Below are 26,786 nucleotides of genomic sequence, written 5' to 3' on the forward strand. Positions count from 1 at the left end.
AAGTGGCAGCTGTTGTGGATGAGATATTCCCCCATGTGTCTGGCTCTGAGACCAAACCTCCACTAATACCATCAACGTCACTGCATTGATGATTAGGTGCTTCCTCAGTCTGAGAGGAGAGAGGGAGGGACGAATGTGCTGATGGATGGATGGATGCAGAAGACAGGAACGAAGGAAAGGAAGTGATATAACTAAGAAGAGAGAAAAGAGGAGTAAAAATGAATTCCAAAGTTTGGTTTGATTCTAATTTAATTTGCAAAAGGTAAAACTCTAATTTCAGTAAACACAAATTTGTTGACATTTCAGTAATGTGTCAACAAAATGGTTTTGGTTTGTTGATAAGTGGCTGTTGTTTTGGTCTGTGCCACTTTCTGTGATAGTCATCTGACTGTGATTTGAATGGGGATTCATTTTATGAATGTTAAGTTTGAGAGTGAATTAATTATCCTGAATGAGACCAGCTTTGATCTCTGTACTACAGAACATCAGGACATTTATTTGCACCACCAGTGGCCAATAAGAACACATACTCTAACAATAATATAAAGACTCTAAGATCTTCAACACATTGTAATAATAATAATAATAATAATAATAATAATAATAATACTTTGTTTCTATGAATTCATGAAATGTTTTTTATTGTTATATATTACCAATTAAAACATCACTCATTTAACTTCTACTGAAACTGTCCAATAAGTACAAGTTATTAATTTCTCAAGATAATTCGAGAAGATTAGACATAAAATAATCCACTTATACAATGAAGAGGAAAGGAAAATGAAAGAAAACCAGGGGTTTACTAAAGTGGAATTATTAAAAAAATATTAAACTTTCTAGAGAAAATAGGACTCCTAACAAATATACAAGATCTGGTAGACCACCAAACTATCATCATCAGATAAACAGTACTTAAAGCTTTCATCTCTGAGAGAGAGGAGAAAATCAAGCTCCACTTTTGCTTCAGTTCTGAAACAATCCCAGGTTTTTCTGTCCATCCTTCCACTGTGACAACTCAACACTATGAGTGTGAAAGAATGTGTAGCTGTCAAGAAGCTGTTACTGAGAAAAGGAAACAGACAAACAAACTAAGTAAATTTGCAAAGCAAAGAAGCTGCTGGTGTTCTCAGAACAATGGACTGACTGCCCCTGAGCCCAGGTAGAATAATAATAATAATAATAATAATAATAATAATAATAATAACAATAATAATAATAATAATAATAATAAGAAGAAGAAGAATAATAAAAGCAAAAATGTTCAGAGTAAAATATTTATAATAATTGTAGTCAAAGCAAAATGTTAAAATATGCTGGATCACATTTGTGGTATAACACTGAACAAATACTAAAGCAGTATTGAGGTATGTATTATATCAGTGTTATCAAATAAAATGAGCTCCACGCAGAGCCCACATGCTGAAGCACTGCTGAGGCTAATAATAGCCGAGCAAGAAACCTGACATCTGTATTCTCTTCATCAGTGCAGGGCCAGCCACGTTCAGTCCATACACTCCTTGAGGACCACATGCATTTTGACTCAACATCATGTCCCTACTGAACAGGCTTGACTTCTGGCTCAGGTTATCCAGCTAATGGAGAAATCCTGCCTTGTAAAATACACCCCTCAACAGTTCTGAACACACAGGATAATATTAGACTCAGTTAGAGGAAGAAATACCACTGACTGTTCCTTTCAAAAGTTTCCAGCGACACTACTCTTAGGAGACATCATTTAGGGCACTCAGATTTCTGACCGCAAAATCAAGGGCTTTCAGAAATAAACTGAGCGTGTAAAGGTGGTTATTTGGGGCATGACCACTGTGGCGGCATGGGATCACAATTTACGCGAGGTCTGCTCAGCCAGCAGTCAACAGGAGAGCAAGTGGGCAAACACTGCAGCATCATAGAGTCAACACTCTAATTATAGATCTGTGTCTGGCCTATCATCTGTGATATGAAAAACAAAGCTATCATAAGTACAAACTGCTGCCCGAGAGGACGTTTCACAGACAGACAGACAGACAGAAACACAAACCTGCTTTAGAGTCAGTCTATTTAAACGTTATGAGGGGACCCTGATCGATGGCAACACAGGACTTGTTTGAATGGCGTCTCAGGTGACTTAACCGCATTATATGGTAAGTGAATTTATTGGGCTAATCAAGGGGTAATGACAGCCATTTCCTATCAGAGAGAAACAGACATTTAGTATGGCAAACGGCCGGACTCGCTCTTCAAGCTATGCTGCATTAACCAGAGAATGGAACAAATAAACCACATAAACAATGAAAGAACAAAAAAAGGTGCACACTCAAATCAGAACAGCAGCAGGACTGTATTTTCATATCATCAGGTGAGTGTATCTCCAGTGTGTATGTTGCCACATCAACTGAGTTTTATTTAAGGGCAATTCCATCTGTTTTTCAAAATTTCTGCATAATTAAATTGATAAGATGTAAACAAAGTCATTGATTTGAGTGATTTTAAATCCATGCATGAGGGAGAGGTACATTCAAGGCACTGTGAGGCACTGACATTAGCAAAGAAAAGCTATTCTTCCATATTCATCATGAGATGTTTTTGCATAGTGGACATCGTGACTCCTGGTTTCTATCACCATCACTGTAAAAAAAACAAGTTAGTAAGTTTCTATATATTTTCACATTAAACCACTCTGAATTACTTTGTTTACATCTCAACAATTAAATTCTGCAGAAAAATGTAAATATTTTCTCATCATTGAGTTGTATTTTAACAATCACGCCAGTATTTACCAATACAAACCAATCATTTGTAACCTTTTATGGCCATCATGTAATTATATGAAGATTCTGATACTGACAGCATGTAGAGAATACCAGTTGCTACACACAAAGATAATAAACCATTTTATTTGTGGTATTATCATTACAGTTCAGAGTTGTCATCAGACTGTTACCCAGAGCAAAAGATACCACCCATCATACTCCATCTATCTCCGTATATTTTTCCGCAGATATGGTTTGTTTATCACCCAGCCATGAGAAAATATATATAAGTCCATACACTGATGCCCGATCTCCTACACAAAACCTTAATCTCACTCACAAAGCATGCAGGATGGGTTCTTGTGCCTTACATTGTGTATGCAGTACTTGACCTAAATAAACTGGGAAGTGTTTGTTTCTATACAGTACTGTGCAAAAGTCAAGACCACCTTTATTTAACTTACAGTTAAAATAGCCATTAAGTTTTTCATGTGTCACAAGATATTTCGGAAAAGATTAGATATAAGATAATCCACTTGAATAAGGAAGGGGAAATTCCCAAGAAAAGAAATAAAAAAACAGGCATTTCCAAAACTGGAGTTACTAGATAATAAGAAGAGGTATAAATTATTAAAAGATAAAACAGAAACAAATTGTGCCTCCTGACAACCGTGCATGACCTGGTAGACCACCCAAACTCCACCAATCAGATAAACAGTGCTTAATGCTTTCATCTTTGAGAGAGGGGAGAACATCAAGCTCCACTCTACCCCTAGCTGACCACTCCAGAGTTGAGACTTCGACATCACTTATGGTCTTTGGGATTACTTGTATAGTAAAGGAGCGGAAAATACAGACAACTTCTAAGACTGAACTTTGGAGGTGTGAAAAAATATCTCTGCAGATTTCTTTGAAAAACATTTTTTTTATTTTATTTTAGTTGTGTGTATTTGATCTGTTAAATGTTTCTGGGTTTTTCTGACACTGAAAAATGCCATTTTCACTAAAAAATTAAACAAATAAAGGGCAGTTTCTAACTTTTGCACAGTGCTGTATATGAGAACTGACGCAGGATTTGATAACGTGACCTTGGGAATTGGGCACTTACAAGGTCACACAGTATCCAGGGTACTTTCTAAGATGGACACATTAATGTATCACCAGTCAGCTATAGATTAATCTGAATTAATCTGATCTGGTTAACAGAAAAAAAGTAATAAAAACCTTGTGCTTTATCTCACTGTGAATGGCTGCAAACCACAAAAGAGAGAGAGAGAGAGAGAGAGAGAGAGAGAGAGAGAGAGAGGGAGAGAGAGAGTGTTAGCTACAAAGCAAGACCTTGATCTCAGACCTCATAGAAAAAGATATATATTCTCTCTTTCTCTGTTGGGTCTAAGATCAAGGTCTTGCTTTCTAGCTTTGTACACATGTATAGCGAAGGGGCGTACAGAGCATACAGAGCAAGACGTTGATCTTTTCAGTAAATAAGGAGTGCGGCACGGTAGAGTGGTGGGCTATATAAAATCTACAGCAGCTTTACTTGTGCTGATCTCGGTACATGGCCATATGGCAGCCATGATCTGAGGGGATGCAGTGTGAAAGCTTTCATACTTTAGGCCAGGCTCTATCTCCCCTATCATCTCCTCACCGTGGGACAGTAAATGGCAGTAGGTGCGGAGATCTCCATGGTGATAAAGACACAGGCTCAGGGGAGAAAGAGCTGCTCAGTCAGGGTGCATTAACAGGATTTAGACGCCACTTCAAGACTTCAGAGGATCAAGCAATCAAGCACTCTGATGCACTGATCTACCTGCCAGTTCAATCACAGAAAAGAGAAAAAGAAAAAGAAAAAGAGGAAGACAGAGAGTGAGAGAGAGAGAGAGAGAGAGAGAGAGAGAGAGAGAGAGAGAACTTTGCCATAATGTGAGCTGATACTTATTTCAGTGGTTATTAAGCATAGAACTGTTCTGCCATTTTTTATTCTAAACACCCTGAAGTGCTATTTTATGACTAGGTGATATAATTATACAACAGTCTGAGTACCACAGGGCTACAATACCTGCAAACTACCATTCACAGCAAATCTGGAAAATTTAAAGTTCTTGTAAAACAGTCTAGCATAAGGCATTGAAGTAATGGAACTGAAACATGACATATTTTAATTGGTATGGCGATTAGGAATGAGTTTTTAAGAATATGGTGAACGACACTGCTGAGGTCCGGAGAGCTGGGTGTTCACACAGCATTTTGTTATTGATATATTGAACTAGAGGGAAAATGCACTGATGCCAATTTAGCGTTTCTGTTTTTAGTGTTTTCTGAGGTTTACAGTACTGTGCAAAAGACAGAGACTGGCCTTCATTTATTTAATTTCCAGTCCATAGAGTACAAATTATCCATTATCAGGAGGTATTTCTGAGGAGATTAGATGTTCCTTATGCCACTTGCATCAAAAGCAAAGGAAAACAAGTAAAAAACAGGAGTTTCCAAAACTGTAGTTCAAAAAATGATTAAAAGATACAGAGAAAATGGGACTCCTAACAACCAATCAAGAAAAGAATAGAAGTTATGATGAAGGCAAAAGGTGAACACCCTAAATACTGAAAACATTGATATTATATTTAGTTGGTGAGCTGTTGTTGTTTAGTTGTGTGATTTTCTGCTAATACTTTTTTTGCTTTTTTATGATGCTGAAAAAGGAATAATGGCTTGTACTTAATGGCTGTTTTGACTGGAAATTAAAGAAACAAAGGGCTGTCTCTGATATTTGCAAAGTTCGGTATGTGAATAAATATTAGTTGAAAGGTGGATCAATCACTTGTAGAACTTGTTCTTTCAGAGCCCAGACTAGTTCAGGGGTTTTTAATGAGTGTAGATAAATTTCTATGCCCATAATGACTAAATTTTTTAGTTCATGACTGATAGTTTCAAAATCCATGAAGCTGCACTTAGCTTAGATTCTCTGCTTACAAAGCATTTCAGTGAATGTTCCTTGAGCCCCTCTTGTAGAAGAAAGTAACATACTCTATCTTGTGAAATTCAAAAAATAACTATGGACAAACTGAGAAAAGAGAAAGAAGGTAATATATTTAAGGCTAACATTTGTCTGTATTACCTCTCTCTAGCAAAACATGCATTTCAACATAATCTTAGGAAACATTTTTTTACACTAAACAACAAAAACTGAATGAGATTAAAAAATATCAGGCATGTATGAGGAGCCGTCCACTGCATAACCTTATGGCTTCATGTTCAGTCTGTGGTGATTTTCTTGGCAAATTTCATTCACTGTTCGAACGTATTTTACACAAATCGTCATGCCTGACAGACAGAGAAAATTTGCATTACCATGCACCTAGTGTTTCATACATGCCAGATTGTGCTTATAATCACAACAACCTGAAAGAATATGCTCGCTGCATGTGAATCCACATACATGAACAAATGTGCTGCGTTACGTCGTCCTACTGTATAGGTATAGTAGGCATATGTGTCTACACTACATTTTCTCCGAGTATAAGATTTTTGTTCTTTTGTTAGTAACCTAAAGCAAAAGAGCAGTACATGTGTCTGGGGCGTGGCTTCTTCTACGTGAAGCGGTCTGAGTTCATCTTTCGTAGTTTGGGGGGTAGGTGTCCGTCCATGCGGCCCCCTCCGCCGCCCCCTGCTAACCGCTGCAGTTTGGGCGGTAAGTCCGCCACTGATTGGCTAATGGGCTCGGTGATGATCTTGGTGGCCTTGCAGACCTGTTTTTCCTCAGAGACCCCAGGCACTGAGCTGATGCGCTGCAGCTTCATGGGCAGGTCTCCCAGGCTGTAGGTCATCTCCGAAGTAGTGGAGCTCATCCTGAGTAGCTTCCGGGGCAGCCCGTCCCGACCCGTCATCTTCTGCAGCTTGGCCGGGAGCTTGGTGGTGGTCTCTGTGTCCTCCAGCAGCTCCAGGCAGTCCAGAGAGCTGGTCTTCTCGCCGCTGTTGCACAGCGACGGAGCCATGAGCGGGGAGGACATGAGCAAGGCCTCCTCCTGCTCCTTCACGCTGTAGGGAGGTGTGGGAACCTCAAACGTGGCGTGGAACTGAGAGTAGTCCACCTTGAAAAAACCCTCCTCCAGGGAGATGACCGGGAAGAAACGATGGCCCCACAGCACCTCGTCTTCTGTGTACGACGTCCGTGCTTGGCAAGTCATGCCTGTCGGAGAAAAGATAGAGAGAGGGATCATGAAATATACAGATGACAGGGATTAATCAAGCAGAAATAATAATAAAAAGCCAAGTCTCCTCTATGCCTTGTAGAGTATTACTACTTAAAATCCTAGAGGTAGACAACATCACGCAATAAATATCCTACACATCAAAGCACATCAAAGAGAAATTGGAAACTTTCATGACAAAAGCGTTCACAGTGATACAGCAACGCCATTGTTGAACTACTGAATGAAAGATGTACACATGGGAACACACTCATTCAAATAATCAATTACAGCTACACATTCTTAAAACTGTAGTGGACAGTGTGTATGTTCATACTGTCTCAAAGGTACAAAATACCTTTACGAGGTGACATGAAATTCCACACAATACACAAGCATCTTTGAACGTGCATTACTGTGATTACTGAAGCATTAGTCAAACCTGTCAAAGGAGCTTTCACATTCCACATTTAATTATTCACTTGGCAACCTGCCGCAGGAGTTAGCAAAGAAACACAAGACAGAGAAGAGATGCTACTATAGTACAATTATGTATCGTTGAAATGTAAATGCAGTCAGAGTGGTTTCATTTGAAATGCTCTGTTTTTGAAACACTAACAGAGTCAGATTTGTTCACGATGGTGGTGATTAGAACCAGAGTTTAATGCCTCTAAAAGTTGCCTCAAAGGAAGTTATTACAAAAAATGATAAGGACTATGTTGGCCTAAAATGTACTTTTTACAACACATTCATGGAGAGATGCTGTGAGGCAAAATAGAGATTTTCCAAATTTACCACTCATTACCAACATCACATATAAGAACTGAGATGACGTATATTTTGGTAAGCAAACAAAAGGGCTATATTTGTATTGTGATCCCTGGTTCCTATCATCACCACTGAAAAGAAATCTGAGTTGGCAAGTCTCTAGAACGCACCTCAAACCATGCTGAATAACTGTATACATCGTAATGATTCAATAATGCAGACAATTTGAACAAAAGGTTATCTAAAATATTCCCTTTTAAGTCTATAGTGTGTAAGCTACATTCAGATTCAACTAAGCCAGTACTACTTGTGAAGTTAGACAAATAAGGGATAATAATGTAGGCTACAGAAAATCAAGATAAAGAATCATTTTCTAATCACAACTTGGCATCCTGCGTTAAAATTGAACAGAATTGCGAGGTGCCTAGAGATTCCCAAATTCAATGGACAGACACAATTGTGTTAAGTGATTAGGCACAAAGGGAGAACAAACCGGCAATAAACACACCAATATGAGAAAAAAAACTTTAGGAATTCAGTGAAATTCACAGTTTTTATTCCCCCACATTTTCTCCTAATTTAGTCATCAGCTAGTTCCCAGCATGACAAAGGGTCTCATTCCCTTTAATGTCAGTATAGCCTAACACAAGATCTTTTCAAACCCCACACCAGCCATGCACCAATGTTGAGTCTCCCAACACTTAGCTGAATGGAGGGAGCTAACTGTCTTTCCTCCCAATGACAATGCAGTTTAATGCATCCCCCTGGACCCTCGAGCAAGCAAATGGAACAGCTGGGACTTGAACCTGAATCGCAGCTGCAGCATCATTAAGCAGCTTTTCTTTTTTCTTTTTCTCAACCTTTAAAAAAGGTACAGTGTTATGTGATGTTATAGCACAACATCTAAACCATTCAGGCTGCAGAATGTCTGTTTTTTGCACTTTTAACTTCCTTAACACCTTGAATTGGTTAACTAATGCAGCACTTCATATGCTCTGTAGCGTGAACGCTGGTTTATATAGTTGAAATTGGTACAATCTGCCCTGCTGACATTCACAGTCACTGAAGTGATGAATTCCCTCCTTTTCCTTTTTGAGGTGAAACAGTGCAGTCTGCTCTCTGTATCTCAGCAAACATTCTCTCACCAAAGAACAAATTCAATTACTGAACCGCTCACTCATAATTGCTCGGGTCACATCAGCCGATGAATGCAAATGCAGCCACTGACAGCACTCTTAATCTTTCACTCCTACATCCATTCAAGCTTCATCCTGACCTTGCCAAGTCAGAAATGGCAGAAGATTAAGATAATCAAATTACTTGAGGGGAAATCCCTAACAGACCTGATAAAAGGCCATTGCTATGAAGGGACTGGTTTTATGAGATTAGGTCAATAAAAACATCACATCTTCATTCATACTTGATATTCAATGCTGGTGTCACTACTTTATGTACAGCTGTATGCAACAGTTTGAACACCCCCAGTCAAATTATGCTCTGTTGATTTTCAAACTGAAAATAAGTTAACACATCCTCACTGTATAAAACAATTTCTATGTATCTGCTGAATTTAGATTAAAGGAAAAAATAATGCATAGAACATAAAACTTGCCATTACTTTTGTACCAGCCACATTTAATGTTTAATTTTTCCCCAATAGGTTAAAATTCAGCAAATAAACAGTAAATGTGCATTTAAATGTCTAGAAGTGTGTTTTTCTGTAAGTGTGCTCACTTAGAAAATAAAAAAACATGTAATTTGACAGGGGTGCCCAAACTTTTGCATACAACTGTACAGTCTGCGATGAAAAAAAATCAAAACTCTGCTATTCAGTGAGACTGTTTATCTTCTCCACTCACACCAGGTCTTTTTGAATGGCTGAAAGAGAGCAGGAGGGATTCTTGGACCCGAAAAATCAAACTCAGTCAAATGAATGAAATGAAACCTGAGCTTTGCAAGATAAATGATAAAATTACACAGGCATTCTTAGACATTAACTAAATTCAGTCTCGACTTGCTTGCCTCCAACCTCAACACAGAAATACAGAAGGCTAGAAAAATGGAAAAGCTATAAATGGAGAAAGTAATATGAAGGGATCAAATAAACCGCTTCCTCACATGAGGAGCAGCAAAGGCCTTGTGCTATCAGTGCAGTACAGACTTCTTTATTCCTATGGACTTTTGTGGGTTCGGTGTTATAGCGTTACCACTTTCACGAAGTACAAAATTACTTTCAGAGAGGGCAGCCCTACACTCATCAAAAATCCATTTTGCTTTCGTGGCTGTTCTCTCTCCTCCTCTGTAGTGTGAAATATTTCTAAGCGAGCGTCCAGACAGATTCCGCTCGCAGGCCGTTCATTTATTCATTTACACGAATTGAACAAAGAGACATTTTATGATGCTAACAGATTTCGGCGCTAGTAAAAACACAGGCATCTTTTCACAGCACTACAAATGTCACAGACTTACTCACGGCCATCAGCTTCATTACCTTTTATTGAGCGTGAAAGCTCTCACAAGCCGAAAGCCATTCATAGGGCTGGAGGCGTACTCTATTTAAAGCATCTACGGTAAATGCTTGTATTACATATAAACCTTCATTGTCTTCTTCAGAATGCTCTAGCTTTGGGATTTTGTGCTTATAATAGGCTGTTCCTCAAGACAGCAAAGATCTCTTTCGAAGAATAATGACTTCCACAGTGCAACTGTGAGGTTGTGGCCGTACTCTCAAGGTCATGAGACGGCGAGCTGGGCTAACAGCGTTTTAACACAAAGCCACATATGTGTAAGGATGAGCACACAGCTCAGTTAGGGTGTTCACATCGGTTCTGCCTCATTGCTCTGGAGTCCAGAGCAAGCAGCTCAGGGCGCACAGAAATATTCTGGGATGACTAAGACGCCGTGTTGATTGGGACTGGAACCAACTGTGGCTAAGCGCTAAAAACTCAGACGGCCATTAGCTTTGTGCTGTCTGTTTGCCTGCTACCTGCCAAGGAGAAGGCAGGGGTTATTTACTAGCGCACTGCAAAGGAATATGACACATCAGAGGCAATTTGTCTTTTGCTACGTCTAAAGGAACACCTGTCATCGAGAAAAAGACATTGCTCAGCTTGACTCGAGGGACGGAGATAAAAAGAAAAAAAAAACAGGACTGTGAAAAAAGGAGAACATACATGGAAAACAACAAATCCATAGGGCTATAATAGCACACCACTACCATGCTGAACGTGAAGGTTTTAACTAAAACAATAATGAGAGCTGTTTGACATTTATTATTTATGATGTAACATGAACTTGACAAAAACTAAACCTACACTGCAGCAACAAATTAGTACAAATCAAAACAAATTATCTCTCTCTCTCGCTCTCTGCCTCTCTCTCTCTCGCTTTCTCTCTCAAACACTTTTTCATAGTTCATAATTACAACATAAATCAAATATATCGATGCTCAGTCACTTCATGCAACTGATCTATCTGACGTGTATAATGGCTCTGTTAGACTATAGGTGGTAAAAGAGGAAAAAATAACATCAATTTATTTCACTCAGGGGGAAAAGGACTTATGTAATCATGGCTACAACAGTGTGTTTCTATGGAAACCTAATCCTACCAGCATGCACATGTAAAGCTGCTATGATCAGCGATGTTTGGGTCTCGCATTTGAAGGTGGTTTTCAGCAAACGTACACAGAGACACACACACGCGTGCACTTAGCACCGTTATTTCTTCGAGAGAATACGGCCATTATGACTATTTACTTTACGAGACTGGCATTACATCCTCCAATAAACTTACCCAGCATAATGTGTTTGTGTTTGGACAGTGTTCTTTAGTGCAAACCCAATAAATCTCTGAAAGGGTAGAGCTTAATGACTCCGCAAGCCCATCACCCCCCGTACCCTCCCCCCCTTCTCCTTCCTTCTCCTGTGCTGTAGTCTCAGATCACTGTCCCAAACTCCTGAGGCTAAAGTGGCAGAGAGTGAGCGGTAGATGACAACAGAGAGAAAATTAATCAAGCAAGATTCTCCCCTGAGCTCTGGGTTTACCCTGCACACACATTATTACAATTACAAAGCACCTGACTTCATTTCCACACCGCTAAAGAAAAAGGAGACGACACAACTCCCTCAGCAACATCCATGCACACAGGAATTACTGCTGACGGCGAGCTGGACTAACAGCATTTAAACACAAACTTTTTTATTTATAATAATAACTGGTTCCTCAAGAGAGCAAAAGTCTTTTTCAGAGGAGAACAAACACCACAGTGCAACTGTAATTCCACTGTCTGGTGTTACTCAAAGAGGGATGGTAAGGTTTTAATGATCAACTGTTTTTACATTCACATTGCAACGTGAAATGTGAGTGCAAAATTATAAATTTCAAATTGCAAAATCTGCAATTTTAATGATGGTGTGCATTGTTCAAGTTTTAATTCAGGAAATCTAACCTAATAACACAGAGCTTGTGAACTGGCAGTCTGGCACACTACACTCACCATTCAAGCTTCAAGCCTGATAAATGTATATACTGGTCTTAAGAAAAAAAAAGCCCAGAGCTTAATTTACAGTAAATAATAATCACATTGAAATCGCAACTGCAATATTGTTCAAATCACAATTCAATATTTTCCTCAAATTGTTCAGCCCTAGAAGATGGGTGTAGTTTTTGAACCTTGATTCCTCTCAGAGTTTCTTCCTTATGTTCGTAGCGAATACTGTCACTCTCAGCTTCCTTACATTAGGAGTCTGGACTAGGGCTTGACCTATATGAAAGGTTTTTTAATCAGCTAAAAATTTGGATAATATTGGCTGATATAATTTAATATGCTCAAAAAACCTAATGTATGACATAGTAGTTCTTGTCGTATAATGCTTTACTGACTGAAACGGCTGTCAGTTACTGAGTGAGACTTGTCAAATATGACAAACTATCAAACTCAGAAAAACAGAAGAAGCCCACAAAGCCTTCAACAACATAAATATTGTAGTGCAGAAGGTGAACTTCCAAGAATTCTAAGTCATTGGTCATTTTTACAGTCTTTCTCAGGGTCCACAGTTATTTCTCATAATAATCAGCTAATCTACACTGATCTATGAAATTGCTGTGCCTGAGGCAATAAGCAGGTCCAGATTTAGGCAATGATCTCAGGACATGGACATTAAATGTGCTGTAAGAAAGAACAAAACTAAAACAAAAAAACAGAAAAACAGAGAATGGGTCATAGGAAAGGACAGTAAATTAACCATATATGATCAGACATGATGATTTACATATGCCCAAGCTACACCCCGAAAAGATGTTCAGTGGGATTTAAATCTGAAGTGTTCTTAGTGTTCTTCATAACAGCATGACCAGTTTTTCACATTTGCTAACATGCTTTTTAAACACTCATATTAAAATCACAGACATGTCCCTCTCTGCACTGACATCAGAAAAGATTTTCCTCGAAAAGACCCCAGACGTCAGTTGTACGTCTACACAGACAGAGGTAGATTGGGTTTCTGTGAGGTTGAAGGGCTGAGATGGAAACCATGACACAGATTCTCAGAAATGCCCTGCCAACTTCACAGCACACACAGCACCGATATGGGCTTTTTCTCCAAAGGCAAGAACTGAGTCCTAGCATGTTACTTATCTAAACTCACCCAACTCATTTAGCCATAATGCAACTTTACAAACATGCATAAAGCTTGTAAATTACATATTTGCTTTCCTTTGGCTGCTCTGAATGTAAGAATTACAAAATTCAGACACTGTATTAAAGGCACAATATTTAATCTTTCTGTGGGCAGCTGAAAAGCAAATGTCTTTCACTCTGTCTGTAGTACTGTAGTGATGTAGGACCAATAAGAACATAGATTTTCAATAAATTACAGCAGAGGAATTTGAAGATGAGTGAGTAAATACAGGGATTCTTTGCAGCAAAATCTACAGTGTTGACTTAACACCTACAGTGTTCTTTTAAGTCCAGCCTGACACAAATAAACACAGCAAGAGTGAATTCAGCGCTGGGGATTTTGTTGTGTGTGTATTTGCAACACTCGACAGAGCTGTGAGGCTGTGTGGAGTTAAGAGGGAAAGAGAGAAGAAAAGAGATGGCAGGAGCAATGACATGCTATGGGGGAAGGGCTGTGAGAGAGAGAGAGAGAGAGAGAGAGAGAGAGAGAGAGAGAGAGGGTGGGGGGGGGGCATGATTAGTGGAGTAGTAGAAAGATGACAATAAGGTTATCAGTGCCATGCAGTCACAGCACAATACATGCACATACAGAAATACTTTCATGCCAGAACAGGTCAGACAACACAACATATACTTGTGGCAATATACTATTTATGATTTCTACTTCAGTACAAAATGTTTGAGAATGTTTTTCATTCATCCATAAATTGTAGAGATGCTTAATACATCAGCAGCCAATATATTACTTGCTGATAAACTGGAAAATTTATGTAGGGGCCTGGCATTGAAATTACTGCAGATTATTACTAATGATAATTTAGCGCTCCAAATTTTAGCTCATGTATGTATTGATGCATGTCTAGTCACTAGTGCTTGGTATTTCCATTCTTTTAAACTCATACAAACAGCATAGTGGATAACCTCACCACCATACTTAACCATTACCAAACCTCTCCTCATGGAAGCCCAGTATTAATTGTACGTGTTGGCTGGAGGCATCCAGAAATCTGGAGCCATCCTTTCTACTGTATTTATGTTTAATTGCATCTATTCAAAGGACATTATTACAGGCAAAAACACACTTATTGGCACATTTTAAACAATGTCCTTAGGTTTCAAAGACAGTTTTTTATATATCCCAAAACAGAAAGCTAATAGTAAGTCAAGACAACTGGACTTGTGGTACTGTGGTACTTGCAGACATTTCACCACTCATCTGAGGGGCTGCGTGAGTTCATATTCTGAGTTCACAGTGTGTGACCGACACCTATTTTGATGACTCAGAGTCATTTCCATATATTCATATTCATAGTCTTATCAAGCACTTTAATATACTGCGTGTCAGGAATTCAACTTCACTTTAAATACATGCAAGATATTTTACACAGAGATAGATGACAGAGGCTTGTAATTCATGATGCATATGAAAGGTGGAAAATGAGAATTTAAATACATTAACCAGCTATAAAGGATTGTAAATGGAATTCAGGACTAATAATACAAAAATAGGAGCCTGAGATCATAAAATCATAAAATGGTAAATCTCCTCAGAGCTGGTTTACAGTGACATAAACAAACAGCCGGGTTTTTACAAGCTGAAAACAGCACTAACACCACTAGAATACATGTTTCCTTTTGTTGTTCCTTCAACTAAACAACCTCTGAAACAGGTTGTATGTAATGTGCACAAAAAAGAAAGAAAGAAAGAAAGTCAGGATCTATTTTTTTCTGACACAGCCTTTTCCAAAGCTTTGACAGGCGTAGCATTACACTGGGACAAAAATAGCAGCTCACCTCCAGAAGGACTGCCTCACGAAAGTGGCCACTTCGGCGAACAAAACGTCAATGTGCCTATGTGTTTATCTACGATCGATTAATGTGGTCTTCAGAGACCCACAGACACGATCAATCAATAGTGCCAGTAACCCAAACATTAAAAGCAGATTGCAGCCTTTATCAGGGCAGATAAGGCATTTAAACTACCAACCCACCAGCCTACCCCTGCTACCCCTCCCCTCAGAGTGTGCACATCAAGCAGAGATTGACAGCTTTCTAACAACCCTGCTGAAAAAAACAGCACGGACCAGCATGGTCTATGCTGGTCTGGTGCTGGTTTAGCTGGTCACCCCAGCACGGTCACGCTGGTTGACAAGCATACCAGTGTCAAAACACAACATTTGCTGGTTTTGCTGGTGAGCAGAAATGCTGGTCTAGTTTTTCTAGCTGGGAAGCAACAGTATTCTATTTTTTATTCAGTAGTATCAACAGTAGGCCTACCACAATCATTACACTTTAGCTAACAATTAATTGCCATATAAATAACTGCAATTAACCGCTTGCCCTTTTTGTTCATTGTATGCAACTATTAAAGAACATGCCTCAAGTCGCCACATGTGCAGCTGCTCCAGAGCACCTCGTTCTATCAACTATGTATTCCTGCAGGCTGGTCCAACTCAAAATAGGAGAGATTGACCTTCAAACAAAATGTTTTGATATTGGTCTAATACAAATGTATGCAGGTAGTCTTTATTCTAGCAGGTCCTGTATGCTTTACAGAATTTTGTGCCTTGAAAAAGCTGACGTTTTTGACAAACTAAATGATTCAAATGATGAGAATGCCTTTGTTGACTGGGGATAAATGATTAACCTAATTAAATAATATGAACATACTTATGTATTGAGCACATATGAACGATGAACACATGAGAATAGCAGGAAACATTAGCATCACTGACATTACCTGGCCTAAAAGTCACAGAGGTAAGACCTATAAATAATTCACTTAACTGCACTTCGTATTTAAAAAAGCAAATCTGTGTACATCACCTTTAGGTTCGTCCGATTAGAATAAAAGCGCTAGTAGAATAAGGGTAAATTCCAATATTCACACAAATGCATATCAGCTTGACTTAAGATAAAGAAATTACATTAGATAATGATGTGGATCAAACCCAGATTTAGCCTATTTAACTACACATATTTTTGATTATTTAAAAAAATCGAATGGACATCGCAATCTGTCAGTTTACTGAATGCACATATGATCAACAGTAAACACAATTTCTAATTTAATCATCAGAATAATTTTGTTTGACAACCAGCCAGCAGAAACACTGAACCAAGCAAAACCAAACTGGACTTCTTCATCACCAATAGTGACGCATTCCCTCCCATTTGGAGCTGTGGTCAACTCATTCAGAGTTCTGCCCCTCAAATTTAGCATGCATTAATACCTTACTCCATTCTATAGGTAATGCTCGCAAATCATTAATGCTGTCATTAAGTAGTACCCCAATAAGATACGTATTGCTAATTTCATACATTCATATGGCACATATATTAATACCTAATTGTACAAATTCATTGAGATGGTATACAAGACAGTTACATAAGCAGATGAGGAATGCTCACATTGTTTGCTTCAATCAGGATGCTCATTATAAGTTCGCTTTATGTAGTTATAAGGCACAAATAGGTGATCCTCGAGAGAGACATGACTAAAAAATATATAAATATATACAGCTGTCAGGGGAGTTACCTTATACCACTGTTTCATGATGATATAACGCCTCTGAGACCATCTCAGCTGGTCATTCAAAAGTTATGGGTTCTAAAAGCTGTATCATCACTTCAATTACCTATGTGAACCACAGACTGTTTATAGGCTTTGAGAACATCAGCTACACTGCTGTGCCAATTATTTCCAGTTTCTCTCCCTCCCTACATGGCTCTAGACTGCCTCTCTTCTGTGTTACGACGGTTACCAGGGATGATATAGCGTCCCCAGCAAACAGGGTTCACGTGGGGTCTTGCGCCTCACCTCCACCTACGCTGATTTATCACCATTCAACACATCCCTGACAAATCCCTAAAGACACAATTAGCTGGCCCTTTCCGCAGGACCCTGCACACAGCTCACACGCTGCCTGAAACATGCCACCATGCCCAGCCCTGTTCATCCTTTTGTCAGTTAGGAGGAGCTCTTTCTTCAGAGGCATAATTACAGAGCAATGACGTTTGGTTTGTGTGTAGAATCACAGTGGGGGCTGGGAGAGTGAACACTGACTCGATCTCAGGGGGCGTCTGAATGCATACAGCTGTACAGAGTACGCTGAATAATCCATGCATAAAACGCCTTCTAAAGATTCATTTAACTCTTCCACTTGGCATGAGGAATGTTGTGATACTAGTAGCAAATGCTGAAATAGATCCACCACCCATTGGGTCGACATTTCTACACCACCACCAACAATAACATCCACGAGAGTGTGCTAAAAATGGGGCCTGGTTCATCTCCTCAATATCTAGAATAAGAGCTGCAATTTTTTTCTGGTAGAAGGAGAAGGTTATATTAAGGCTTGTGCTTTCAGCCTTATGAAAGCCTTTATCAGGCTGATCGGGGAGCAGCGGAGCAGAGCCACGTTTAAACTTGACATTTATATGGATCTTTATCGGACTGATCTCAGAGCAGCTCTAAATTTGAACTTTGCCTTTGTGGGGATCTTTATCAGTCACTGTAATAGGATTCTGCACTGAACTGCATCCTTGCAGAACACACAGCAGAGCAGAAACGCAGCAGAAGATTCGTGGGGGAATTCTCCTTCATGAATATATGAATTCTGTAGTCATGGGCAATTCCAGTAATGAAACTGTTAAAGATGAAGCCCACATCTAAACACCGAATGCAATTTCATGCATTCAGGGGCACTTGCTGTGATATTTCAGAGGATGGAAAGAGTTCAAATCCGAATATGCAGATAATTTATTGTAGAAACAGTCAGCGGTGCACAGAGCTTCAGCGGCTGCAATATGACTTACCAATAAATGGAACACATTAATTATTGATCTGATATTAGAATTACACCTGATGATTGAAAAGAAACTTTAGTGTCCCATTTTTAGCTAGCACATGCACTAATGCACGTGTCACAAGTGCTGACCATCTCCATTCTTTTCAAATCACTCAAATGGATAGCATAGTTGACAACACCACCAGCCTTTATTCAATTTCTCTTCCAGACAAGAACGACAAATCATTCACCTCTGAATGTGGCTCTGAATAACACTGCCTGCTATATGACAACTAATTTAACAACTTTTCTGCAGTATGGCCTTTTTTCAGCAGGAACAAGCAAACACGGCATTAAGCTGCTTGACTATTTTAATTCTTATCATAGGTTACTATTTACTACCACAAGAATGCATAGTAGTAATTGACCTGGAGAAAAATAATGAGAAAATCATCATGGTCTTCCACCACGCACACTAATCTATGCTTAGGGCTATAAAAAGTAGGTTTATTGTTAATTGGCCAATATCCATCATGGTATGATGTATGATGTTAGTTGTTATAGCACTTAGGCAGTTAAATGTGCCTAGGTACTATAGTTACAGTAAAAAGTAAACTTGATTTGTGTCTGAAACTGGGCAAACTCCAGTCCTGGAGGGACAGAGTCCAGCATAGTTTGCTGATTTTTCTTCACAAACACAGCTGATTCAACTCAGCAGTTAACTGCTAGGTTTAGTTGCTGTGTTAAGAGCAGGAAAATCACCAAACTGTGCTGGACAATGGCCCTCCAGGATCGCAGTTTGCCTCCCCTGGACTAAACATTATAAATGTTTTATTCTCTCTAGTCATGGTAATGGGTGACCAATTTTCTAGTCATTTAGGGGACACTTTCACACCCACCCTGTTTGGTGCAGACCAATCAAACCTTTGGTTTGGTCCATTTTGACAGGTGTGAACACTCCACTCTTACTCAGGTCTGCACCAAACAGCTGAACCGTGGTCAGCTAAAAACTGCAGGTCTCCCTCCACTTCCAAGCAAACCCTGGTTCAGTTTTCTGTTGGTGCCAACACATTTTTATGATTCTTTGCATCAACAAGGTGAGCTGCTGCTAATACATACAGGCAATAGCAAAGCATTTGATTTTGTCCAGTGGACCACAGAATGTATTTTTGATCTGTTTGGTTGAATTCAAAATGATCATAATAAACCAGTCATCATAAAGTAAGGTTTACTGAAGTAGGTTTACTTTAACTGCACTTATTGTGATACATGTAGACATTGAGAGTCTTTATTTTCATACATAATGGGTATGATGATTTTATCAAGAATATTAGTGAGGAATTAATATAAAATGTACACACTGATAGGCTAGTGAAACAGTTTGTTAAATAGAGGTACATGTGAAAGTAATAGAGTGCATTTATCCCTGCCAAATTTTTGACCAATGAAAGAAGACAAAGAAAATACACGTGTACTACCTGCAGCACTTCAGCCACCGCAGTGTGAAACCAACCGAACCAAATAAAGAAGACACAATGTCACAAAAACCCAAACTCTTCTGTGGACTTTAACAAACTAACTAGGTGCAAAATAGCCTTAGCTACAACTAGTGGACTGTTGTCATCCTCATTATAGTGAAGTCTCTGAGACATAGTGCTTTCTAGCAAGCCCCCCATCCACCAAGTAGGCCACCCTGAAATGAAATTCTGTCTACGCCACTGATCTGTATCAGCATCAGCCACAATAAGGGGTTAATTATCGGCTATTGTATTGGCCTAGGAATATTCTATAATGGTGCATCCATAGAAGCAATACATCAGCATTATTTCAGGCATGCACACCCATTCAGCCCTGCAAAGCCTATACAAACTCATTACACATAAACAGCTACTGTAAGCGATACAAAAGACATGAGAGAGTAAAGATAATCTGTTGCATATGTCAACAGAGAGTTGCTGTGGTGCAGGGATCTTCCCTCAGAGTTGCTGCTCTGACCCGAAGTGCATCAGACTTAATTGGTGCTCCTGCTGTCACCTGTTCAGCGGAAGCCTGCCACAGCAGGGAGCTCATTTTAACCCTGTACATTACAGTACACTGTGGCTGCATAATGAAGGGAAAGCAGTCTAATCACTCACAATGACTGTCAAAATCTCTCTCTTGCCCCCCTCACCCACTTCCTCTCAGTCACTGTCTAAAAGCTCAACTCTTCCAACCCCAAACTATTCGTTATGACCCTTCTGCTGCTCTGGCTGGTTTATAAAAGCTACTTGCCACCTTTTTGCTGCATTCCAACAACCCTTGAGTGACGGCAACTGGACACAGAAACTCCACTCTGCACTTATTTTTCTCTACTCTTCAATATTCCCACCTCTATTTTCATCAAACACTGACCGCAGCCAGCAGTTGACAATTAATATGATCTGCTCCATCAAGAGTTCATTAGTAATGTAAAAACTGAAAAAAAAACCTTACTGTAACATGACTCACTACTGTTCTTCTGTCTGAGAAACCAGATCCAGATCAATCTCGGGAGAACTGGTGCTCAACATTCCAAAAAACTGGGACAGTGTGTGAAATGCTAATAAAAACAGTAGTGATTAGTAAATTCTGTTTGACCTAAACACGACTAGAAAAAGGTACAACAGCATGGCATTCAATGTTTTACTTTACAAATAAGTTTTTTTGTAAATATTACATCACCTTTCCTTTAACAGTTTGTGGACTATATTCAAATTGATCCAGCTTTGAAAGCAGAATTTTAAGCCATTCTTTCATTATACAGGTCTTCAGCTTCACAACCATACAGTGTCTTCGTTGTTGCATTTTGAGCTTCACAATGCAGCACACGTTTTCAATGAAATAAAGGTCTGGACTGCAGGCAGGCCATTCTAGCACTCGTACTCTCTGATTACAGACCTGTGCTGCTGTAACGTGCAGATTGTGGCTTGCCTTTGTCATGCTGAAATAAGCATGTATGTCCCTGAAAAAGACATTGTCTAGAGGGCAGCATATGTTGCTTCAAAATCTGTATATATCTTTCAGCTTTAACGTTGCCTTCATAGATCTGCAAGTTACCCATGCCATGGGCACTAACAGACCCCCACACCATAACAGAAACTGGACCCTGGCTTTCGAACTTTACACTGGTAACAATCTGGATGGTTCTTTTCTTCTTTGGCCTGGAGAACACAATGTCTATTATTTACATAAAAATTTAAAAGTTGACTGAAAGTAGACTTGCAATGCAAGCTAAAGGGTGCATTTGTTTATTTTAGATGAGCTTAAGCTCATTGAAGTTCTGGATGTTGACATATGACTTCCACTGTGCATAGCACAGTCTTAACTTGCAAACGCAATCCATAATCCACTGTTGTTTTTTGACAACGATTTGTCAAAGTATTCCTTGGGCCCATGTCATGATATCCATCACGGAAGCATGAGGGATTTTAATGCAGTGCCGTCTAAGTGGATCGAAGGTCACAGGGGCTGAGGCTGAGGCTTATGACATCTGTCCAGTACATGATCATTTTCCTGAAAGGAATGATTCAGCGATTCTTCCACTCTGCGTAATGACCATCAGTAACCTCAATAAACTGAAAGACTGAGAATGAAAGCAAAGTTCAAGCTGAAAATTTGTTGTTATGCTTTTCATCCTAAACGCTTGTCCCTGAAGCTGCTCCAGCAGCTGTTGTTTTGTGTATATACAGCATGTGCCTACCTGAAACCCTAATTAGACTCATTCCCAATGTGAGTGCTGCTCAGACACATGCCCCAGCCTACTTATGCACAGCAATTTGAAATTCATATTCCTCTTTCAATCTCTCTCTCTCTCTCTCTCTTTCTCTCTCTCTCTCTCTCTCTTTCTCTCTCGCTTTCTGAGTGTGCAGGTTAATATTCACTGGCTTTGTGTGCTCGCTCAATATTCTGTCTGACAGTGAACACCGGCAAAATTCCAACATGAATATTGAAAATGAATATGAATTAATATATGGTAAATTGTGTACACACAGCAAAAATACTCAAACCAACACAAAAGTCTGACGGTGTATTACTATGTTTAACCTCAGCATGATGTGTACTATTAAAGATAACTGTATACACAATTACTACAATGGCAATAAATCATTTTTAGAATGAAGGATGAGCCTAGATTATTAAAAATAGGCTAATATGTAAATCTCTCTCCAAGCACACCCAATTAATACGAGTTTAAGCTCAAACAAGGAAGGCTGGGCGAACACACTGATGTATGGCCATAAGCACACACATGTGCACAGCACACACAAACACACAGCCCTTACAGCACGGGTTCCATCACATCGGCGTGCCATAGATAGTCTCCTACCACCCACACACCCCTCAGCAGGCAAACACACAGACACAGCACACACAAAAGAACGAGAGGATTGCTATTTTTCCTCAACATGGCAAGTGAATTGTGAGAAAGAGGGGAGAGGAGACAAATAAAAGAACAAGGGGATAAAGTGAGAGAGGAGAGAGAGCAAGACGGCTCTAAGCTCGGTATTAAGTAAGCATGAAGGCAGTGTGAAAATCCTGCCTTCAGCCTTTTGTGGCATTTTACACACCAATACACACCACTAGCTGGCTGCACACCCCATCCGGCCATTCTGTAAGTGCTTGTTAGGCTGTATATTTGCAGGCAAATGATCAGTCTCGCCCATTCTGGAGTGCCTGTCCTCTGGGCAAAGCTGGTTTTGATTCAGTATTAGTGGCCGGCTGTGTAAGCAAGCTTTGATTACATGGAAGGAAGACAGAGTTATTTAAAATAATGATTTAATGTCTAGTGGTGGTTGTTGGTTTAGCCACAGACAAAGGAATGTCAGAGTGTGCTGCTTTCTAACAGGCAAAGGCTCCTCAATATGTTGTTCATCATTATGTATTCTAAAAAACATTGCAAAAACATATAGAGTCTGTCAGTATACTATGATATCTATACACCATGATATAGGGGTTGGCAAGCTAGCAAAAATAAAACACAATACCTTTCTGATAATTTCACCAAATATATTATGATATATAATTTTCTGCAGTAGAAAGTAGAAAAAAAGAACATAAAAAACACATTTTTTCTTAATATTCAACTTTTCACATTCAGCACTTTACTAAATCCAATTAACCACTACTAATTATGCATTCTTTACAATAAATCATGCAACTGGGCCATGTTCTTTAAATACTGATGATCACATTAATGAAAAATACCATCAAATTGCCCACCCCTACCATGCTATTATTGTTAGCCTGATTTTTAGCAATATATTTAATAAATAATCTATGTTAGGCCAATAAAACAGTGGGGCTCTTTCTGCCTAGACTTGTTTTTAAGTTTTCAATTCTATTTTGTATAATTTACACATAATATCCAGGACTTTACCTGCAATATATGTCATTTACTGGATGGTTTAGACTGTTTTACAAGAACACCTTAAAATCCATAACAATACAAACAAACAGCACAGTTTTAAGGCAGCACAATAAATTATATTTTTATCTCTACTGCAATATGAGTTGCCACGATAAACATATCATCACACATCAGTGCAATGACAGAATGCGTCAAATTACCTCATATATGCAGTATCTGCATTATCATATGGAGCTTTTTAAGGTATTTTTGCTGTTTTTACACTTAAGCACCTCATCAAACTTGCTCACATTTTGCAGGTTATAAATTCTCCACAAGAAGGTGCCATTAGCAGTCAAACAGCATTTAAATGCTTCATAAAAGAAGTGCTTCAAGTGTCACTGATTATCCTTATAATGCACAAAAATGATGTAAGTAGGTACCAGTATTTTGTTACTTACAAAATACAAATACAAAAACACACAATAGTAAAGTGTTTTTTTTTCCATTTGCTTATACAAGACGATACACAGCAACAGAAAAGACTTGATGCACCATCATTATTTATTGTCTCTTGCCTCTTTTATCATTTTGTGATATCCATCAGCTTACTGAACATAGCATTTTATGTCCATATTGTGCAGCCCTAGTAAGTTTCCATTCTAGAAATGTGCTTTTTGTCTGGCTAACATTTACAGTACCGCATTAGATTTCCTTTGGTGCCATTTCATAAGAAGAAAGTGGAACAAATCAGTCCAATCAAAATGTCAGGTTTGTAAGATTTTTTTCAAAGTTCCAGCATCCCAAAAGCACATGTTTATGCTAACTTTATAATGCTTATTAAATATCATCTGATACTGTGATACTTTGACATCTCTGAAAAAGATGATCCTGATCTGAATGCCACCTCTAAAAAATGTCTGCTGTTATTCAGATATTTTCACATATTTTATTTTCATGTATTTTAAGGTTAAGCAGATCCTGGCAGAGGTAAATCTAACAACAACAAATCCCATGAACTAATAAACTAATCTGCTGCACCCAGAAAAGAGCTCAGTGAACGATGATCACATCAGAGCACACTTGCTATCCCAGAAATAGCTTTTCCACCAAGTCTACAAAAACTCCAAGTCTGTGAATTAGCTGAGCTTATGCAGTGTGACTTTGGGAAAAACGCCAGTGTGTCTTATGTTAATGTCTCAGCCCTCCGCTTAAAGAGCCCTGCATTTATCATCACAAACTTTCAAATCATCATGACAGTCACATAAGCACCCTGCTTTTCTGCTGATGCTGTCAGAGCTTTTCAAACATACTGTATTTGCTGACTAAACGCAGGTCCCCAAAAATAAATGCTTCCTCTCAGAGCTGTGAAAGCAACGCATATACACAGTGAATGTGGCAGAACTGAGGTGTTATAAATCCCTCTAGACATGAGGAGCTGCTGACTAAATTTGTCAAGCATGAGTTTACAAAATATTTAAAACCTAAGGTAGCAGCCTGGCTGTCTGTTCATTATGCATGTAGCTCACTTCTGATCACTGAAGGAGAGACACAAAGTGAGAAAATTTCATGATGCATGAACATCATGCACCGATCCCCACTTTTTCTCTCCTGATACCAATTCGATCTCGGGGTATCAGCTGTTACAGAGTACTGATCCGATACCAGGGCTACTTTTATTCTTCACCTTCAACTAAAGTGCTATTTGTCTGGGATTAGATTTCCATAGAGAGATGGGGTAATGTAATTTTATCATAGGATGTCTGTAATGTTTATTATCAATTCACACAGGATAATAAATCTCATTATGAATTACAGAGATGGGAGGGGCTATCTGATTCACCACTGCCTTCACTCCAAAAGAGGGTGGTAAACATTTCAACATATATCATCAAATATTGAATTAAAATCAAATTTAAACACCTTTCCGATGCCGATATGTGTTTTAAGCAAATATCTGCCAAAACAGTTTTGAATATGGGTTGGTCACATCTGTTTAATGCAGTATTGGTGCTGATGCAATGCACTGGATTGGTGCATCACTATTTGCAGTTACATTAATGTAACATCAACAAACTGAGAAATTATTACCTTAGTGCAGTGATTCAATAATGTTGCTTTGCATGTTTTCACAGCTGACAGCGTTTGATCCACTGAACGATTACAGTTTACTGATTCACTTTCAACTCCTTCACCACTGCCAAGGCTTATAAATATATTCCTCTTTACATAGCACATAAGCTGACAGACAGCACAATTATACTACTTAAGTACATAAAGAAATATTAACTAATACAGATGACTTTTTTATCTAAGCATATCATGTACTCATACATAATGCATGGGAGGGGGTAGGCAAGACCACTACACCATGCTGTTGTAGGCTTGGTGCGACATGGCTAAAGCACCTTGGCCTGAAGCAGCACAGCGTGCTTGCTATCAGGTACAGCTGGCGTTTCAAACGTGACCCTGAGGTCTGCAGGCTTCAAAACCTCAAAACCACATGTGGCAAGGCAGACTGTCAATTACTGCCTTTGAGGCAAAAATACACAAGACTCCACAGGAAAACCTCTTGGATATCCTGCACGTTAACAAACGAAAAGATAAGTCATTTGTTGTCAGCAGAGCACAGAATCCATTTGCAATACACTGAAATTGAAGTATTGTTGCTGCTTTATGTTTAAGAATTAATGTATGGATAAAACAGCAGTTACTCAGATCAAATTTATTATTCTTTACATATATGACAAAAAATAAGAAAATGACTCTGTAATCCTATTGATTCCTTACTTATGTGACACAAAACGTTTCTCTTTTATCCTTTACTGCCACTGCAGAGGCACTGAAATTAAAAGAGCACACTGAAGAGTCAGCAGCTCTCGTGCGCTGTCGCTGTAATTTTAAAAAACTAGCTGTTCACAGTTTCTCTTGCTGTACTGCAGTGTGTGTCCACAGGCACAGCAAGACAAAGTGCCTTGCACACACTTTTCAGGGTTTCTAAATAATCAGAAGTTCAGTGGCTGTGCAAACCCTTGAGAGCACACAGGGGGAGGTGGGGGCTGGGGGTGGTAAGAGCAGGTTGCCATGGAAACAGTTACAGTGACCAGAAAACCAGAGCGTCTTGGGATCTGGGAGTTTCACTGTACATCCATTTTTAATGTAACATTGTTTTTATGCCACAACTTTTTCATTCCTGATTCAAATCTGGAGAGCTTAAGCTTGATCTCCTACTGCGGTATTCCA

At 39.1% G+C, this 26,786-nt stretch overlaps 1 protein-coding gene across 1 annotated transcript in view; it reads right to left on the reverse strand.

Moving 5' to 3' along the window:
- Positions 1-6,329: 6,329 nt before the first annotated feature.
- The window catches only part of kcnj3a (potassium inwardly rectifying channel subfamily J member 3a), a 28,094-nt gene continuing 7,637 nt past the window's right edge, over positions 6,330-26,786 (reverse strand). The window contains exon 4 of the mRNA XM_036573757.1: positions 6,330-6,939. Within this exon, the coding sequence (XP_036429650.1) occupies positions 6,341-6,939 (599 nt within the window). The 3' untranslated portion in view covers positions 6,330-6,340. The remainder of the gene's footprint in view (positions 6,940-26,786) is intronic.

Source organism: Colossoma macropomum, unplaced genomic scaffold, assembly GCF_904425465.1.
Source record: "Colossoma macropomum unplaced genomic scaffold, Colossoma_macropomum, whole genome shotgun sequence".
NCBI classification, from domain to species: Eukaryota; Metazoa; Chordata; class Actinopteri; order Characiformes; family Serrasalmidae; genus Colossoma; species Colossoma macropomum.